The sequence below is a fragment of the Nicotiana sylvestris genome, chromosome 1 (genome assembly GCF_000393655.2).
Source record: "Nicotiana sylvestris chromosome 1, ASM39365v2, whole genome shotgun sequence".
Taxonomy (NCBI): Eukaryota; Viridiplantae; Streptophyta; class Magnoliopsida; order Solanales; family Solanaceae; genus Nicotiana; species Nicotiana sylvestris.
The window spans coordinates 99149433-99170096 of record NC_091057.1 but is presented as its reverse complement, the minus strand read 5'-3'; the positions used below and the strand labels follow the sequence as shown (position 1 = coordinate 99170096).

The 20664-nt window shown below is 35.5% G+C and overlaps 2 protein-coding genes across 5 annotated transcripts; one reads left to right on the top strand and one right to left on the bottom strand.

The window, feature by feature from the left end:
• The first annotated feature begins 3462 nt into the window (after positions 1-3462).
• LOC104212017 (probable serine/threonine-protein kinase PBL19) lies at positions 3463-7481 on the top strand. 3 transcript variants are annotated; one of them, XM_009761187.2, is made up of 5 exons: positions 3463-3606; positions 4016-4456; positions 5380-5640; positions 6394-6516; positions 6686-7481. In XM_009761187.2, exons 2-5 carry the CDS (start codon positions 4097-4099, stop codon positions 7229-7231), a joined length of 1290 nt encoding a protein of 429 aa, XP_009759489.1. In that variant the 5' UTR covers positions 3463-3606; positions 4016-4096; the 3' UTR covers positions 7232-7481. The 3 variants fall into 3 exon arrangements, with proteins under 3 accessions (XP_009759489.1, XP_009759488.1, XP_009759490.1); XM_009761186.2 differs by having other exon boundaries at positions 3464-3740; XM_009761188.2 differs by lacking the exon at positions 3463-3606 and adding an exon at positions 3777-3886.
• Positions 7482-7862: 381 nt separating this feature from the next.
• LOC104212018 (pentatricopeptide repeat-containing protein At1g63330-like) lies at positions 7863-14365 on the bottom strand. Of its 2 annotated transcripts, none has more exons than XM_070165974.1 (3): positions 11095-14365; positions 9777-10206; positions 7863-8065 (listed from the first exon to the last, which is right to left on the bottom strand). In XM_070165974.1, exon 1 carries the CDS (start codon positions 14273-14275, stop codon positions 11546-11548), a length of 2730 nt encoding a protein of 909 aa, XP_070022075.1. In that variant the 5' UTR covers positions 14276-14365; the 3' UTR covers positions 7863-8065; positions 9777-10206; positions 11095-11545. The 2 variants fall into 2 exon arrangements, with proteins under 2 accessions (XP_070022075.1, XP_009759491.1); XM_009761189.2 differs by lacking the exon at positions 7863-8065 and adding an exon at positions 9062-9477.
• Positions 14366-20664: the final 6299 nt, after the last annotated feature.

Sequence of the window (20664 nt, the reverse complement as noted above, 5' to 3'; positions counted from 1 at the left end):
CATTAGTCTTCATTGCATCACTTTAAAACTTCTTCTCTCCACTCTCAGAAAGATGGTATATGTAGCAATCCTCAGGTTAAGGAGCCATAAGAGCATATTCACAAGAATATGATCATTCTTTCATCCTAGAATGTTAAGAATCTGGAATTGAGGTTGAGGTTACTATTAGATTCATTTCCTCCCTTTAGATAGATTAATTACTCTTTAACTAGATGATAAGGTGGTTTGATTTGGTATGCATATTTATAGTACTAGCTTTTTCGAATTACTCCTCCAATTTTACTGCTAAGAAAAAGTGTTAATCTGTCTCGCTCTCTGCACTTCAATGTCTTAATTTGTACTTTGTTTGTGGTAAACTCTGAGTAGATTTTTGAGTTTTGAGTGTTCAGAGCAATTTTAGTAGTAACATGTTTTGGAAAATTTGGTATAACTCTTATTTTTATGAATGCTTGTATCATTTTAACTTCTTAAAATGTTAAATTTAAGTGAAAAAAATTCAAAATTGTTAAAATAGGAGAAACCCACGAAGGACTGAAAGATGTGCCTCGCAAGAGGTTAGAAGAATTAAATTTATGGTGATGTGTTGGTACTATATATACTAGATATGTGTAGTATGTGTACGACTAGTAGTTGCATATTTATTTATATTAAAATTATATTGGGACTAATTAAATGTAGGATAAAATCAATCATCGGTTTATATAATTTTAAAATAAAAAGAGAAACTCTAATCGATAGTGTCATTGTTGAGATTTTTAATCGAGATTGAGTTGGTTAGATAGCAGGATTTCTGACTTCATTCGTAAGAATATTAAGGATAGATAATAAGTGATAACTTTTGTATATTTGGATTTGTAATTTATATTTCAATCTAATATTTGTAGAATATGTATATTTGAATTTGTAACTTAACCATTTTAGATTTAGATATATGTTATATAAAATTAATATGGGATACACGTGCAACGCACGTGCCCAGAAACTAGTTAGAAATAAGAACTATCTTCTCAGAAGAAGACTTCAATATTTGAGTGATACAAGAAGTAACGTCACGCCAGCTGATAAATATCAAATTTTGTGTTTTTTTTTCTTTCTTGAACCGACAATAAAATTTATCAATTATCTAAAAATCGGGTAGATTGAATAGTTTTCTCTATCCTTAACTAAAACTTTCACGTTTAAATTGCTGTCTCTTTAATAGAACTTATGCAACACGAACTCACCAAAAGGAAAAACGAAAATTTATAGTATGAAAATGAGGATATTTATTTAAAGCATTGTCGAGTAATACTTTCCTAAAAACTTTGCTAGTAATTTGAAAATGGATTTTAGTTATTTACTCTGATAGTATAAAACTTTTAAAATTATTAATTTAATTTAATATGCTATAGCAAATTAATTATCATTTTTTCAATTTCCTAAATTCTAATTATGGCTAATCATAAAAAATTATATTTAATTACGTTATAAGTGATCCAACTATGAAAATAATCGTCACTACATAGAATTTAAATTCAAATACTAAAGTATATGTCGAGGTTATCGCCGAGTAAGGTTATGAGAGTGTTTGGCTAAGCTTATAAGCTGGTCAAACTGGCTTATAAGTACTTTTTGGCTTATCTACGCGTTTGGTAAAATTAAAAGTGCTTATAAGCTAAGTGCTTATAAGCCAAAAATAAGCCAAAAATAAGCCAAAAGCCATAAGTTAATGTCCCCTAACTTATCAAATTTCAGTTTATAAGCACTTTAGGTTTGACCAAAATATTTACTATTCTATCCCTAAAATACTTCTTTTTAAAACAAAACTCTTTGTATACCCAATTCTTCACCTGCTTATTATTAATTTTAGTACTTTTATCCAAACACGTAACTGCTTATTTTTTAAATCAGCTTCAACACTTAAAAGTGCTTTTCAGCACCTAATGCTTATCAGCTACTCTAAATCAGCTAAGCCAAACGGGTTCTATATTAAGCCTTTAATTTTAGTCGCAAATATTAAGAAAAAAATCTATGATATACAACCATTATCGCACAACCAAACAAAAAGAGATATTAAGGAGGTATTAAGGATAGGTAATAAGTGATAACTTTTGTATATTTGGATTTGTAATTTATATTTCAATCAAATATTTATAGAATATGTATATTTGAATTTGTAACTTAACCATTTTAGATTTAAATATACGTTATATAAAATTAATATGGGATACACGTGCAATGCACGTGCCGATAAACTAGTTAGAAATAAGAACTTTCTTCTCAGAAGAAGACTTCAATATTTGAGTGATACAAGAAGTAACGTCACGCCAGCTAATAAATATCAAATTTTGTATTTTTTTTCTTTCTTGAACCTGACAATAAAATTTATCAATTATCTAAAAATCCGGTAGATTAAATAGTTTTCTCTATCCTTAACTAAAACTTTCACGTTTAAATTGCGCGTCTCTTTAATACAACTTACGCAACACAAACTCACCGAATTGAAAACAAAAGGAAAAACGAAAATTTATAGTACGAAAATGAGGAGCCAAAAGATTTTTAGAGAGAAAAAATTTCATTTTTGTTCTGAATTAGTGTTTGGACCCGAAATTTTTAATTTTCACTTAAAAATTTGAATTTTTTTAAAATACTATTTTCACTTAAAAAAAATTATTTTTCTGGAATTTTTCAATTCTCATGTCCAAAATCTCTAAAGAAAGAATGCAAAAAGAGAAAACTTTATTTGGTTTACATTTGAATATAATTTTCTTCGTAGAGGAGCTGATACAGAAAATCAATAATAAGAAAGTTTGCTTATCATTTGATTGAGCGTTCACGTGTCTAATTTTTATTGCATTCTCTTATTTGATTTGCTTAATCTACAATAGATTTCTAAGTCTGAAATACAATATAAAAGAAATGTTTTCCATTTAACCATTATCTAAAAATATTTACATTGTATTCTTGAAATATAAGTTCGATTCCACCATATGAGAACAACATTTATTATCAAATTATTGAGCGAAGAAGCGTCCAAAATTAGCTTAATGGTCAATTAAATGAAATTAAATATATTATTAGGCGACTTGGCGAAAAAATTTATTTAATCTGTACTTGTGGAAATCAACAAATATACGCAAGTTGGTGTGACACTACAATTATTTAAAAGACTATTGAGTGAGGAAATACCAATCAAGAGCCTAACACACAAAAATTTTATACCCCATTTGTAACAACAACTTCAAAAATGTCCTAGTCTTCTGAACAACAACAAAAGATAAGTTTGACCATTATGTACTAGGTAACTACTAGCACCCTTATGTCTGATTATAAAAAAAGAAAGATTAAAGAAGAGAAATGAAAAAGACAGAACTGTATATATAAATAGAAACATAGTTGGCAAAATCTGACAAAAGATATCTATTTCCCCCACCTCACCCCACCCCAACCCCCACCTCCCCACCCCCTCTTGAAGAGAGAGGAGAGGAAGCGTCCAAAGAAAAAGAGAGTCTTTGGTCTAAGAAAGAGTGGTTACCAAATCCAAAAGGAGTTGAAGAATTAAAATGTTGAATATATTCTGACTCTGAGCAAAATTCAAAAGCGAGTTTGGACCCTCTATAATATATGGTAGAAGCTTAATTTCTTCTCTTCTTCCACCAACTTGGATAGCTGATAGGAGTAGTACTTTTCTTGTGATAAAAAGAGTCCAAGCGGTTGAACAAAATCACGGGTCCAACTACTAGAAATACATAACCAAAAAAGTAAAACTCCTTTGCTATGATCTTCTAATTAGTCTGAATTACATACCGTATATCAAGAAACATTTTTTTTCTCTTTTTGCATGCGTTATTCACTACTAGTCTTTTTTTGATTCTGTGCTACCATTTTCTTGCTATGTTCCATCTGGGTTATAATTTTTCCTTGTTTTATATCCATTTTTCATGTGTTTTTTATTTTGTGTACTTTGAATTTTGGTTAAAAAGCTATTTTTGATGTAGTTAGAGTCTCTTACTTTTGATGTTGTGGTTTTATGCAGGAATTCAATGGCTGTTACTTAGCTCTGGGAGTTAAAAATTGAATCTTGAAAGTTCTGTAACCCATTTGTAAAGGGTGGAAAATGAAGTGTTTCTTTTACTTTAAGGATAGAAATAGAAATAGGGAAAGAAAATCAGCACCAGTTGTACTTCAAGATCTGAGCAAATCAGATATATCAGGTGGTGGTGCAGAAAGGGTGACTAAGTCTTCATGTTCAACTTCTTCTCCTCGTAGCTTCTCTGATTTGTATGAAGGGAAAGCTCAGAACTTGAGGGTTTTTACATTCTCTGAGCTTAAACAAGCAACTAATAATTTTAATAGATTACTTAAGATTGGAGAAGGAGGTTTTGGATGTGTATATAAGGGTACTATTAAGCCTGCTGATGGGAAGGGTGAATCAACTGTTGTTGCCATTAAAAAGCTCAATAGAGATGGTTATCAGGTAACTTTTTTTTTTTTTGTGTGTGTGTGTGTGTGTGTGTGTGTGTGTGTGTGTGTGTGTGTATGTGATCTTTGAATTTGTGTTAAGTTTGGCTGGTAACCAAAACTTAGTGACCAATGTTGCAAATTATTAAATGCCCACATATGTGTTTTAGTGGCTTGAGTATGGCCTTATCTGTTAAGTTGTTGCTATATGTGGAATTGTTTATAGCAGCTTTGTCTGGTAATGAAGCATTAATGATATGCATCATTCTTTGTTGTCTTTAAAGGTCTATGTAAGCAGCGTAATTTCAGTTGTCTTTTCTATTTTTTGTTGCTATGTTACAGAAGATGTATGCTACTTACATTATAACAATTTGGCCTCTTTCTATGGTGAAAGGTGATGTTTTAATCTTACATCTTACTAAAAAGAGTAATGCCCTTAAAATTAGCAGCTGCTTCCGCATCCTCATGGGACTATTCAAGGAGAATGTACGTGTTGTACGTATGTATCTTGGTTATGGAAGAGAGGAATCATAGACAACTTTGATTTATTTACATTTCTGTTTTCTCGCTGCACTGTGCTTTCAATACTATTTCCAAGTCATTTTTAGCTTTCTTTGGCGATTTGATCTACTGTGATATGCAGAGGTTCAAATTATCATTCGATTTCTGCCGAAATGTGTATCATTTCTATATTGCAAGCTGTTTCGAATGATCTGATTTTATTCCAGTTTTTTTTTTTTTTTTTTTGCCATTGGTTGAAAGATCTAATTTTCAGCATTTACTTTGCAGCAAGTTGTGGTTATCACATCTCGCTTCTCTAGATAATTATTGTGTGCTTGCAAACTGAAGTCTGGAGTCTTTTGTTTTAGAAGCTAAACAATTTAAGCTGTATCTTATCGTAAGCTGTAGTATCGTGTTGATCCTCTAATTGTTATGTAGGGTCATAAACAATGGGTAGCAGAAGTGCAGTTTCTGGGAGTGGTAGATCACCCAAATCTCGTCAAACTAATAGGATATTGTGCCGTTGATGGGGAAAGAGGTATTCAGCGGCTACTTGTTTATGAATTCATGTCCAACAGAAGCCTAGAAGATCATCTCTTCAATACCGCTTTTCCTCTTCTTTCTTGGAAAAGAAGACTGCAAATGGCTCTTGGAGCAGCTGAGGGACTGGCTTATTTGCATGAAGAATTGGAAGTTCAGGTATTTTTTTAAATAGCTTCTGTGGTTTTCTTCCTAATTTTGAGTTATAAGATTACAAGAGTATAAACTCTTAGCCAGATTTTTCCTCAATATACAACCCTGTTGATACTATTTGCAATTTTACGTCAAGCAATAACAAGGAGAATTAAAACAGATGATGAGTATGGATGAGTTCTATTTATTATGTTTCTCTGTAAAAGAAAAAAAAAAATCAAAATCACTATAAGTCTTCAAATTTAGAATAAATTTGAGAGAAATAGTGTCAGGTAATGCAGATTGCATCCAGATATTACCTGATTAGCCTTCTGTGAAATTTTAATAAGAGTTTGAGATAGAGTATTGAGTTGACAATTACATGGCCATCTAACAATTTGGATTGGATGGATGTCACTTCTGGAAGCACATTTTGAGTGATCAGATTCTTAAAAGAGTTAAATCCGAATGCTGAACCTTCATAGCTTTGCTTCTAATTTTTTTCCATCTGATGTCCTAACATTTACTGTAGAGTAAAGTTTTCTGCTGAAGGTGAAGGTTCATTGAAATGGTGTCAGCCTTATGACCTAAGAAATATTTCTTTGAGGAGAATTTTTCCATATCCATTTCCCATTTTTTCCAGTTTAAAAGGATTTTTAACAGTAGAGTCTCTGTTTATCAGCCACTAGAAGGCTTGGAAATACTGATTCATCGCTCTGCTGCTTTATAGCAATCGTATATATATCCAAATTTCATGTTCATTTTCTGTCAATTTTACAGGTGATATATCGTGATTTCAAGTCATCAAATGTACTTTTGGATGATGACTTCATGCCAAAGCTTTCAGACTTCGGGCTTGCCAGAGAGGGCCCAACTGGCATGCACACACACGTCTCTACAGCGGTATGTTACATTGATCTTCTCAGATTTGTAGGTTTTACACCATTTATGAGAAAGAAAGCACAAATGATTTTCTTTCTTATTTTCAGTGTAAAATGAAGTAGTTACTTATGGTAATATACCTAGATATCTCAGTGGCAAATGACCATGAATAACACGCTTTTGTAACCAGGTTGTCGGAACATGGGGATATGCAGCACCTGATTACATAGAAACAGGACATCTCACAGCTAAAAGTGATGTGTGGAGTTTTGGTGTTGTATTGTATGAGATCCTAACCGGTCGGCGGTCCCTAGAAAGGAACAGACCGAAATCAGAACATAAACTTCTGGAGTGGGTTAAACGTTACCCTGCTGATAGCCGGAAATTTGGTATGATCATGGATCCAAGGCTGGAGAACCAGTATTCGCTCAATGCAGCTCGAAAGATTGCAAAGTTAGCTGACACTTGTTTGTTAAAATCTGCAAAAGATCGACCAAAGATGAGTCAGGTAGTAGAAACTCTGAAGCAGATCATTCAGATTTCTGGTGAGAATAGCTCCACAGACACGAGTTTCCAGTGTGTCGAAGATGAACCTGTTGTAGAGGAAAATCCAAAGCAGACAGGAGCCTCAGAATCAACGAAAAGGCGAATGGCTCACTTGGCTAAACTTAGTGAACATGTTGGTGGAATAAGCAGAAGAAGATTTATGATCATGCAGAAGGCTAAAGTTATATAAAACAGTTTTTTTTCCCCTCCTGCATATCAGATATCAAGTTGTTAAGAATTCTGGTTTATGGAATGAGAGAACATAGTAACCAGTTTAACGAGTAAATGAAGCATTGTTATTTCAACTCATTAGTGGCAATGACTAGAGGCACCAATCAGTAGCGTGGAGTTTTTTGCATGCCATCAGATTATGCATTTGCATTGTAGGCCATTATTCTGATTTATCAGGAAAAAATATTGCAGGCCACTATTCTCTTGTGCATCTTTTGTTAGCTATTATGTAATTTATTTATTTACTTTACTGTGGTATCTGCACCAGCCTTATTCTACACCTCCACAACACAAATACCAAGTGATTTTATCCTTCAAGGCTTAAGCAGATGGAAGAAATTACTTAAGGTGGTTTTTTCATGAATATATTTTTGTTTCTAAAGAAACACAAAGCAAAGAACAAAAAGAGGGAAGGTGGGGAGGAAAGAAAACTTCAAGTCAAGTCGGACAAAGAAATAATGGCGAATTGATTAGATTGTACTTATTCAACCATATTTTATGGAATCGTTGACGAATATAGTTTCAATATGGACCTGCCAACCGCAGGAGACGTTGACTACTTACAGCGTTGAACGTACTGAAGAAAGTTATAATTTCTTTTTTATTGTTTGCAGAGGATCAGAAGACCACTAAGTTCGGCACATGTACAATACAACCACAATAAATACATAAACCAATGAAAAATTGCGTCTCTTAAGAGCAACTAAAAGTGAAATGATATGCCCCCACCCCGCCCTTGGACAGCCCGGCAAAGCATCCCGCGTTCGGAGAAGGGCCGGCTCCTACCTCACTCCTGCCAAAAAAAAGAAGGGATTTTTACATATTTACACACTATTGGAAACTTTATTACCCTCCCTACTCAAGTTTCAATTTAATTACCTTTTATATACAAATTTACCAATTATACACACTTTAGGAATTAAATGAGTATCCATTTATATTATGAATCAATTATTTCTCATCCTTGTTCTCTCTCCCTCATGCTCTCTCTCTCTCCCCTGTGCGCTCTCTCTACGTCTCTCTATCCCTAATTTCAGTAATGTAGAGCAAAGGAAGAGAGAGCAACAATTCCACCATTGATAGCCAATAAAAAGCTTTGAAACTTTGAATTCGAATTTGGGTTTTCAAAAAACATTATTTGTTTGAATTGGGTGTTGTTACAAACAATTGAAAATTCTCTCTATGTCTCTCTCTATGTAAAGCAAAGGAAAAGAAAGCAGCAACTCCATCATTGACATGCATTAAAAAGCTTTGAAACTTTGAATTCGAATTTGGGTTTTCAAAAAACATTATTTGTTTGGATTGAGTGTTGTTGCAAACAATTGGGAATATGGTTTGGAGTTTATATCTCAATTTTGAGGGTGTTTTGGTAAAGATTAGACTTGATTTTGACTAAATTTCATATTGAAACTCGAAGAAGAAGACATGACATACATTATACTTACAAAATTGTAGTAAAATTGTAGAAAAATTATTTGTTTATATATATATATATATATATTTTATTTAAATATTGTATGAAAGTTGAACAATATTGTATAAAAATTGTATCTAAGTTAGTATGATATTGTAGTTGTATATAAATGGGTAGAAATAATGTATGAAAATTGTAGATAAGTTGTAAATAAGTTATATAATATATAATTAGTTGTATATATATATGGATTGCATATATTTTGTAACTAAAATGTGTTTAGGTCGGGTAAATACCAAAATATAAACATTTTTTGTAATAAGATTTCAAATAGTGTATAGGTATGTAAAAATCCAAAAAAAATATGGAAAAGAGGAAGGAAGAAAATACTTCTAACATTGTATATTTGTTGATCAAATTACACCACTCTTTTTTTCTTCTATCAAAAGGAAGGATCCGGGAAGGGGAATCGAAACCGATCCGATTGATACTACTAGGCTGTAAGTTTTCTAGCTTCTCAAAGATCCAGAACATGTTCTATATTCTGCATAGCCATTATACTATATACGGCACAAGAACCTTGTGCAGCCATTCCAACAGTCTCCAAGGTCAAACGACCATATGGCACCTATGTTGCTCGGATACTCCGAACATGTCGTCGGGTACGTATCGAGTTCTCCAAAAGCAGTGTATTTTTGGAGAATCCGATACGTGCGGCAGTGTTTCGGAGAGTCCGCGCAACATAGTATGACACTGATCACCAGTAGTTTGGACAACGCCTTTTGTGCATCCTGAAATGTGAAAATTCAATCGCAGAATTCATCAAGATAGCCATTTTCTACTTGGGGTTGAGGGGGGGGGGGGCAGTGAGCTTCATCACCAAGAGACATTGGATAAAGCTGAAAAGAAAAGGAAATTAGTTTCTAGTATAATGCAAGGATGGCATTAACTTCTAGTTTCAGAGTAAATCATTGTTCAGAGTAGGAAAACACAACGTTTGACCTATATTTGTTTGCGAAGACATAGACCTTCATATGAAAGTTGCACACACAATTACACTAGATGAAGATATGTTCACAAATAAACTTACTAGATCCATCAGCGTTGGCGGGTTTGCAAAAAATCAATAACAACAGCAACAACAAAGGTCTAGCTAGTTGAGGTCGGCATATGAATCCTCATCATCCATTTCGCTCTATTTGGGCCAGGTCTGCGAAACTTCAATTCAGCAGCTGGAAAAAAACCTTTGTCACGATGTTTCCCATAACCGAGCACTTGATCTTTTATCATTCACCATAGCAGTTCTTTTCAGGAACAAATCTTTAGGCACATCCCTCGCCAGCTATAGGAATAATTTATCTTTCCATTACCTTCATTATCAACTCAAGGAAACATCATTCAAATACCGGACATTGAGCAGCATCTAAGTCTCTTCTCCCACAGGTGCACAGAGGGGTGATAGAGGAGTCGTAACACCATCTTTGTCAAGCTGTCCGCTAGCCCCAGTTTGATATTCCAAACTGAAAGAAAAAACAGAAAATCAGGTTTAACATCTTTTCTCTTTTAGGATAAAAAATGAATCAGATTTGAGACAACCAGAGTGGATAATTTTTTTTGAAACCAAGTGGATAGAACTTTTGAGAAGGGATGACCAAATGGATAAACTATAGCATAGTTATTATAAGCAAGAATTCACACTCGCATCAGACTTTCCATATCCTCATTATTCACATGAAAATGTGACAACAGAACTGAGAGTGAACAAACTTAAAAATGTAAAAGCATGATAAACTTTAAATAGCTTCAGAATCATCATTGAGCTAATGACAAAAATGTTGCACTGAGAAAAGCAGTCTGGAAACTAAGGATGTTCTAAATCAATTGAAAATTGGGTATAGACAAGCAAGAATGCTGTCACTGGTAACTTGGCCTTTTTGGTGAGAGAGTAAAATTTCTGAATGAAAAGCAAGACTTCAGGAAGTGAAGAAAGGACAGTAGACTTCAGGAGAGGCACAGTATTGAGGGCTCATTGCAGTTCAGAAGGCAATACTGGCAAAAAGTAGGAGGCAGATATGGAAGCCAGAAGGTTAGATGTCGATTTTTGGAAGAATTTTTCTAGATTAACAATGACACACAAAGTCAAAATAGTTGATTCTAAATCCAGATTCCAGCATCAATTTATTTTCATTCAACAAGAGAAACTACATACGAGCTTATCAAGTCCAGAACAATTTGATGATTTTCAACGGGAGAAAGACGTTCTTCAACAACAAAGAAGTTCAAATTCAAGAAAGGTCTCCAAAGTTGATTCAAAACTAAAGACAGAAGAGCAAAAGTCTTTAGAAAGTACGAATGAAAATAATACTAAAACTTAAAAAAGCAAACTATACCAAGTAAGAAGTACATACCATTGTTCACAAATCTTGCAAATTGCCATAGAAACTGCAGCTTCATGATGTGGTTTCCAATTCCAATATTGGGAAGCATCATCGGTTCTAAATGATCAAGCTTCTTTAGAATCTGATAAACTTACTAAAGCCACATTGGTTCTTTCAGTAGGTTCTTCTGTTGTCCTTTCCAAGCTTGTTTACCTTTCGTAAATTAAAAAAGGGCAGTTTGGTGCACAAAACATCACACACTCACGCAGGGTCAAGGGAAGGGCCGCACCCCAAGGGGTTGTGATGTAAGCAGCCACCCTGATGCAAGCATCAGTAGCTGATTCCACGGCTTGAACAACCTATAGGTTACACGGAAACAACTTTACCGTTGCTGAAAAGTTCCCCTTCACCTTTCATAAATTGATCGAGAAAAATTTCTATGCTGGTAATCATTTAGTTTCTTGCTCTTTCATCAAATTGGCTATACAATTGCCTTGTTGACTAACTTGAAGGACCCACAAGGACCATCCTCAACTAGTTCGTAAGAGCTGTCATTTTCATCATTATAAGCCTTACTTCTACGTATGTAGTCATAGGTAATGTACATGAGGAAGTCTAGAAAGAGACTCTTTCCTGTTGTTTCTGTACAACATTCTGTGTTTTCTTGTATATAGTGAGAAGCATTGTCCAAAATTTTATATGTTATTTCATCAAACTCAAAACCAATTTCGCGCAACTTCTGCCCCCACATCAACGCCCGCTGAGGTAGTCCCTGCTTCCATAGGTGAGAAAGTAGTAAGTTAGCTGTAACTGTGTTTGGGATGAATGCCATCTTAAGCAACTTTGCTGCCAAAATCATTGCACGGTCCAATATGTCATTGCAAGCACTATTCATCATAGTGTTGTATGTAACGGTATTTGGCACCACTCCAGCAGATACAAGCTCATCCAACATCATAACTGCTCGATTTATCCTCCTACTACTACAGAAACCATGAAGCTTTATATTGTAGGTTGTGATATCAGGTTCCCATCCACTGGCATACATTCTTGTCATAAAGTTATCCGCATTGACCATGTCGAATGCTTTGCAGAATCCGTTGATCAAGGTGTTATATGTAACAATATCAGGTTGTATACCACTTCGTTGCATTTCCACAAAACTGTCAACAGCTAATCTCATTCTTCCCTGTTTGCAGAAACCATTGATGATGGTATTAATTGTAAAGACATCCGGGAGAAGACCCCTATCCCTCATGTCCCTCTCTAGTTTCTGAGCTTCATTCAGTTTTCCGCTATTACAGAAACCAGTAATTAGCGAATTATAAACAAAATTATTTGGCACAAGCCCTTTCCTAGTCATCTGGAAAAAGGCACCATACGCATCTTCAACAGATCCTGCTTTAGCAAGCCCATCTATCAATGCAGAAAAAGCAACAGAATCAGGAGCGATTCCCATCATTTCCATTTCTTCCCACAATATTCTAGCTCCTATTACATCCCCTTTCTTAAAATACCCATCCAGAAGCACAGTGAAAGCAGTTCTATTAACAGGGAAGGACATTGCAATCATCTTAGCCATTAAATTTCTCGCTTCTTGCAGCCTCCCTGTCGTTGCCAAACCCATGAGAAGGGAAGCACACGTGGAAGCTGAAGGAGTCTGACCAAACTGAACCATAATATTATAGACTTCAAATGCTTTTTCTTCTAACCCTTCTTTGCTGTAAGCAGCAATAATGGAATTAAAAGCTATTACACTAACAGGTATCCCCTTCTCAAGCATACTATCCAACAATGTTACAGCCTCGTTCAACCTTCCTGCCCAACACAATCCTGCAATTGATACATCAGAGAATAAACAATCTGGAAAAAGTCCTGTCACTGTTAGGTCCCATAATAATCGGTCGCCATCCTCTTCCCTACCATACTTATAGTGACCTGCCACCAAAATGTTAAGAGTTATAGCATCTGGAACTACACCCTTCTTTTTCATTTCTTCATATAGCATATTTGCTTGATAAATTTCCCGTGCTTTAACGTAGCCATCCATCAAAGCATTATATGTGATGGTGCTAGGAAAGACACCCACCTCTTGCATTCCATCAAACACTTTTCTGGCTTCCATCATGTTGCCTTCTTTGCATAGGGCATTAATTACCGTACTAAAGGTAGAGATACTTGGATTACATCCATGATCAATCATCATATGCACCCAGTGCAATGCATCTGAAGTCCATCCTCTAATACAGTATGCATTGATCAAAATATTATATGTAAAAACATCTGGCTCACATCCAAACTTCCTCATGAGATGACATAAACTCTCTCCCGTTCGAAGACTGCCTTTTCTACAATATCCAAGAATCATTACATTAAAGAGATTGTTAGTAGGATGAGGCCCTTTATGCAACATATCCCGAAATAACTTCCAGACACTACCATAATCACCAATCCTAAGCAACAACTTAAATAAGATGCCGATAGCTGAAGAACTCGGCCACAACCCACAGTCTCTCATCTTACTCAAAATATCTAATGCAGCCGAAACCATTTCTGCGGTTAAAAAAGCCCGCATTAATGAATCAAGAACCGAAAAGTCACACTCATACTTATAATGCTCCCTCCACATGAACTCCACAATCTCGTCACTCCTACATTTTCCAATCCTCCTAATGATCCAAGATATCATATCCTGTGCCAATAGCCTCAACTGTCCAGCAGCCAATAAATGCGCACTAATACAACATGACTTCACTGTACTCTCAGAATAATCTTGAAAAACATACTTAAAGAATGCAAATGCAACTTCCCTATTACCAATCAACTTCATAATTTTTACCAAAAAAGATGGGCAAAAATCTCTTGAAAATGCTTCCAAAATGTAACCTTTTTCATTTTTTATCATTCTTGATAACCCCACAACAATTTTACGCCTCTCATTTGAGGTAATGACAGTGTAAGTAGAAGAGTTTGCTAAATTCTTAAAAGGGGAAAACTGTTCAAGAAAATCAAATCCATTTTCAGAATTTAATGAATTTGAACTGCAATATGAGCTTTCAGTAGAAAAGCTGGTAACTTTAGGGTTTAGGACTTTGTGTGGTGGTGTGAGGAAGTGTAAAACTAGCAGTTGTGAAGTGTGCAAGGATGTTGGAAACAGGGTAAAATGACCCACCTTGTAATTGATGCGCATACGGCGTAAAGTAGCACACATCCGGAAATTCACCGGAGATGACGTTGGGGATGATTTCCCCGGCAAAGCTAACGGAGTTTTTGAAGGTTTTGACGTGCACAGCGCAGCAAAATCTTCAGTGACAATGTACCTTGACTAAAATGTTAACATTGGACTTGTTCAGCAAAGTCAGATGGGCCAACCCAACTAGTTCCCAGTAAAGAAGTTGGGCTTGTCTGCAACCGAAAAAAGTCCAGAATGTATTGTTTGAAGGGACAATGACACAGTTACCCACAAAAATAAAATTATTTATTATTGTCTATTCATTTATTTTTTTACCCATAAACTAATTATATTTCTTATTTATAGTGGTTTTGTGGAGAATTTTTTCTTTATTATCTAATTATTTTTTATTTCTATGCTTCTTTTCTTTCTTTTTTTCCTTTTTTTTTCTTTCTCCTTTTTTTTTTCTCGTTTTCTTCTTATTTCTTTCTTTTTTTCCTTTTCTAATTTCATTTAAATTTTTTTATTATATTTTTTTTCTCTTCATAATCTAATTTCATTTACTTTTTTCACTATTTTTTATTATTCTCTTTTTATACTATTACTAAAGAAAAATTAAATTGTGTACCAATTAAATGTAGCTAATACAATAAAAATTAACTAATATATGATACCAGTATAGTATATTGCTATACCAACAAGGTATACAATTGTACGCAAAGAGTTAAAAAAAATTAATTCAATTATTAAACTGAAATAATATCAATTTTCAATAAAAATTTCAAAAAATTCTAAAAGGATCTAATTGTAAGAGTATACCATTACATTATATAGCATACTATAATTTTTTTTAAAACAATTTTGCCCCTCACGCTGGGTAAAAGCTTAAAGCAAATTAAAAGGGAAAATGCAAGTGAATTTACGAGTAATAAGTATACTATTACAGTATATTGCATATTATTACAGTATACTATAACAATATATTGTATACTATAATAGTATACTGTTGCAGTATAACTATATACTCCTATAGTATATTGTATACTATAGCGGTATACTGTTAGGTAACTGTGTTCTTCTTCGATTATTACAATATTCCATTGCAGTATATTGTAAACTATAATAGTATATTGTTGCAGTATAGCTATATACTCCTACAACATATTGTATACTGTAGCGATATACTATTGGGTTGTTGTATTCTTCTTCGATTTTCAGCTGAAAATTTCGGTCTCAATCACATCAAATCAGCTCCAAATGCTATCAAATTGCAGTATGAACTTTCAGAAGGTACTATAAGCAATATTTAACAGCACCCACTTTGAATTAAACAAGAAATTTTCAAAAATAAAATTGAGCTTCAAGCCCAATGATGGTGGATATTCAAATACACATAAAAATTTAGATCTGGGAAGTTTACTCGAAGATACTATAAACAATATTTTATAGCACCCACATCGAATCAAATAATAAATCTTCAAAATATAATTTCAAATTCTGGAGCTTCAAGCTCAACAATGATGGGTCTTCATACACACATAAAAATCATAAGAAGAGGAGGTAGAACAATAGCTTGGGTTGACCCTCTTAATTAAGACCGATCTAGCAGAGAAGAAGTAGATCCATTTAAGTCCACTATCAAGTAAGCTAGCAAAAATGAAGTCAGATGTTTTAACATTATGTACTTCGAATGCGAAGGCAAATAGCTGTGGGTCGGGTAAATAATCTTGGTTGCATAGGTAGGAAAAGTAAATAGTTTAGGTTTGGGTATTTAAGGGTAAATAGTTTGGGTTTAATGGGTATAAAGTGAGATTTTCTCTTGTTGAATGCCAAAAATAGGACACTTATGAGCATCTATTGATTTTTTTTATACGGATAACAAAAGTTTGAAGAAAAAAAAATCCTTTAGAATTTTAAAGTTAGCTCGCCAAAATTTTAAAGCACGCAACAGTTATGGTGATCGTTAGGATTTTGCCATAAATTATGACGGATCACCAGAATTTTTCAGTATCGTGGCTGAAAATTCTAGTGATCGTCATAATTTCTGGTGCTTCAAAATTTTGGCTAGAAGTATTTTAAAATTTTGAGCAGAGCTATTTTTCCAAATATTTTCTTAATGAAGTCAAAATATTGACAACAGTTTAAAAAAGGTTTGTCCAGTATAATTTAAAAAAAAAATCTAATTGTGTAGTTTAGGCAGAGTGTCGAAGGTCCAACTATAGTCTACAGTTTATATAATAATAATCATGAGGTCATTTAGATTCAAACCCATACAATATAGTTTAAATTTCATTCTCTTCACCATCCCGGTGTTTCTTTGAAACTATAAGTTAACTAAGTCAAAATTTTCATTTATATAACTTCTCTTTTAAAAGCGAAATTGTGGTTGAGCCAAATAGCTGATGGGCTGGTCACGACCAACTGGCTCATTTAATTATTTGGGAGATTTTTACATGGTTGGTCTTTTTTAAGGAACTATTAGCATAAACAACATGCCTTTCAAATTATTTTAAAACTAGCAGTTTAAATTACATTCATAGCATATCTCAATAAATGCTTGTATCTAATATCCCAGTAATTAATAAGTTAAAATCCCTATAATTTAGAGGTAAATCCCCCTTTCTCGCCTCCTTAACCTACAGCCGTCGAAAGCCCAATTCTTTCCCTCTTCTCTTCCTCTCTCTATTGCCTCTGCACCTTCACAAAAACAACCTCCCTATTGTAACGATCCGAATGGTCATTTTACTTTTTAGAATCCCGTTTCCCTAAATAAGACTTTCCACAATTGTTTTTACTGATTTATGACTTGCGAGAATGGTTGGTTCGGGATTTAGAAGAGTTTTGGTTGAAATCGGAACACTTGGTTCCTTAAGGTTGGCTTAAAATGCCAAATTTGACTTCGGTCAACGTGTTGAGTAAACGACCTCGGAATCCAAATTTGAAGGTTCCAACAAGTTCGTATGATGATTTCGGACTTGGGCATATGTCCGGATCAGGTTTTGGATGACTTGAGAGCTTTTGGCGCCTAATAGTGAAAGTTGATTCCTTAAGAATTTTGAAGTTCTTAAATATTTGGTTTGGAGAGGGTTTTTGTGTTATCGAGGTCTGAACGGAGTTCCGAGATCGGGAATAGTTCCGTATTATCATTTAAGAGTTGCACACAAAATTTGGTGTCAATCCGAGTAGTATAAGTGTGTTTCGTCGCATTAGATGTAAATTGAAGAACTTGAAGTTCATAAGTTTGGATCAATTGGTTTTAGGGGGTGATTCTTGGATTTAGCGTTGTTTCGGGCGTTCCGAGGGTTCGAGCGAGTCTGTTTTGTGATTTCAAACTTGTCGGTATGTTCAGACGGGGCCCAAGGGCCCTGAGCATCAATCAAACGAGGCTCGAGTGAAGTTGAAAAGTTTTGGAAGGACCTGAAGCTCCTGGTATCTATCATAACCGCACTTGCAGTTGGTCAGCTGCAGGTGCGAGACCGTAGAAGCGGTCCAGCCTTCGCAAGTGCGGACCAGAGGAGGAGCCTAGGAACCGCAGATGCGACTCCTCTTATGCAGAAGCGGAACCGCAGGAGTGGCCCCCAGACCGCATAAGCGGTCCCAGCTAGCCCAGCCCAACTCCGCAGATGCGGACGTTCTCTCGCAGAAGAGAGACCGCAGATGCGATCCCTTAACCGCAAGTGCGGAAATCGCTAAAGGCAGTGCCTTCATTTAATATAGAAATGTATCATTTTTGACACATTTATTCATTGTTTGGGCGATTTGTGAAATTTGGTGTCAATCCGAGTAGTCCAAGTGTGTTTCGTCACATTAGATGTAAATTGAAGAACTTGAAGTTCATAAGTTTGGATCAGTTGGTTTTAGGGGGTGATTCTTAGATTTAGAGTTGTTTCGGGCATTTCAAGGGTTCGAAAGAGTCCGTTTTATGATTTCAAACTTGTCGGTATGTTCGGACAGGGCCCAGGGGCCCCGAGTGTCAATTAGACGAGGCTCGAGTGAAGTTGGAAAGTTTTGGAAGGAGCTGAAGCTCCTAGTATCTGTCATAACCGCACCTGCAGTTGGTCAGCTGCAGGTGCAAGACCGCAGAAGCGGTCCAGCCTTCGCAAGTGCGACCCAGGGGAGGAGCCCAAGAACCGCAAATGTGGCTCCTCTTACGCAGAAGAGGAACCGCAGGAGTGACCCCCGGACCGCAGAAGCGGTCCCAGTCAGCCTAGTCCAACTTCGCAGATGCGGACGTTCTCTTGCAGAAACGAGACCACAAATGTGATCCCCTAACCGCAGGTTCGAAAATCGCTAAAGGCAGTGCCTTCATTTAATATGAGAATGTGTCATTTTTGACACATTTATTCATTGTTTGGGCGATTTGGAGCTTCCAAAGAGGGATTTCAACCTAGAACTTGTAAGGTAAGTTACTTCTACTTAATGTGAGTTCAATACTTGGTTTATGGGAAGATTAACACACAAAAATTAGTCAAAATTATGGGATTAGAGTAAAACTTAGGATTTTGATAAAAACAAGATTTTACTACGAAATTTGTTATGGAATAAAGTAAAAAATATATATTCTTGATCCTTAGGTTATGGGCTACAACTTTCCTCAAAAATTTCCGAAATCCGGGCATGTGGGCCCGGGGATAGATTTTAGGAAACTTGTATTTAGGGTTGGAAAATTACTTTAATAGTTAGAATATGAACTCTTGAGCTTGTATTGACTAATTCTTACCCTATTTAATTAGTTTTGGATCGTTAGGCTCCAAATTGAGGGTTTGAGCACATTCTTGATATTGGAAATAAGCTTTGGAGCGAGGTGAGTCTCCTTTCTAACCTCGTAAGAGGGAAATAAATCCCTAGGTGAATCTAATAAATGTATGTGATTATCTGTGGGGGCTACGTACGTACGGGGTGACGAGAGTCCGTATATAGCTACTATCATGCTAATTGTCCGGATAGGTTAGGACCTGTATCATGCCATACTTGCAAATACGTATGTTCTTACTTGCAAATGAGATCACTTAGGACATGTTAGGGATTGAAAATAAATATAAACAAACGTATGCACTTACTTGAGAACTGGTATGAATTTATTTGACTATAAATGAGCCTTTATGTGCCTTCTTGATAATAATTGATATTTGTGGATCGGCCGATTGCCTCGGTAGAAATAGATGCATCTATGGTTCGCGCCATTCGACTCTCTGGCAGTGCATAGTTATTATTATGTTGGACCAGGCCGTACGACCTCGGCATAATGTGCACATGATATATATATGGGAATAACTCCATGATTTACTCTGTTTAAATGTTTGAAGTGCAAATTATTATATGACATAGCTGAAATTGATTTATCGTTTCCTTCTAAATTTTGAGATTTGTTATTATATTCATACTAATCATGCTTAGTGTAGGACTTACATATTATTATTGATATTGACCTTAGTAAGTGTCAAGTCGATCTCTCGTCACTACTTCTTCAAGGTTAGACTGGATACTTGTTGGGTACATGTTGTTTATGTACTCATACTACGCTTCTGTACTTAACTATACAGGATCTGAGGAAGTTGCATCTAGTTACCCCTCTGGCGCGCGTTCCTGACTCCTGATCGAGATCCCACAGTGAGCTACCCCTTCTGAGCCGTTCTGTCGCATACCGGAGTTCTCTTCATTTGTAGCCAATTATGTACTATTTACTTTGTTTCAGGCAGTAGGATAGTGGTATTTTGTATATTCTACTAGTTGCCCTAGTGCTTGCGATACTAGTTCCTGGCACACACTGAAGACTATCATTTTGGGTTGCATTTCTATTATTATGAAACTGTTGATTTTTGATCTGCTAAAATATAAGTTAAGTAAATATTGAAAATGTTTAAATAAAACAATTGAGAACTCGCTAGTTAATTAGGATTGGCTTGCCTAACAACGGTGTTGGGAGCTATCACGACCTATGATGGAATTTGGGTCGTGATAACATGGTATTAGAGCACTAGGTTCACGTATGTCTCACAAGTCATGGGAAAACCTAATAGAGTTTTGCAGATCGGTGCAGAGACGTCTGTATTTATCTTCGAGAGGCTATAGGGTGTTAGGAAACCGCTCTTTATTCATTTCTTATCGTGCAGTGGTTGGTATACTAAATTGCCTTATTTCTATTCTCTCACTGATGGTGAGGACGCGCACGACATATGTTCCAGACCCGGGAGGAGCTGCTTCCCCCCCTTGCTAGAGGCCGAGGCAGAGGTAGAGGGAGGGCACTGGCCCAAGGTAGGGGACAAAGGAATTCCAAAGCTGTTCCAGTAGCACCACCGATGGATCCTACGGGGGATCCTATCATTGAGGAGCAGGGCAAGGTGCCCGCAGCTGAGCCTACCCCGACGGACTTCATAACAGCATCGGGCTTCCATGAGGTCATGGGTCATATGTTGCGGTTCATGGAC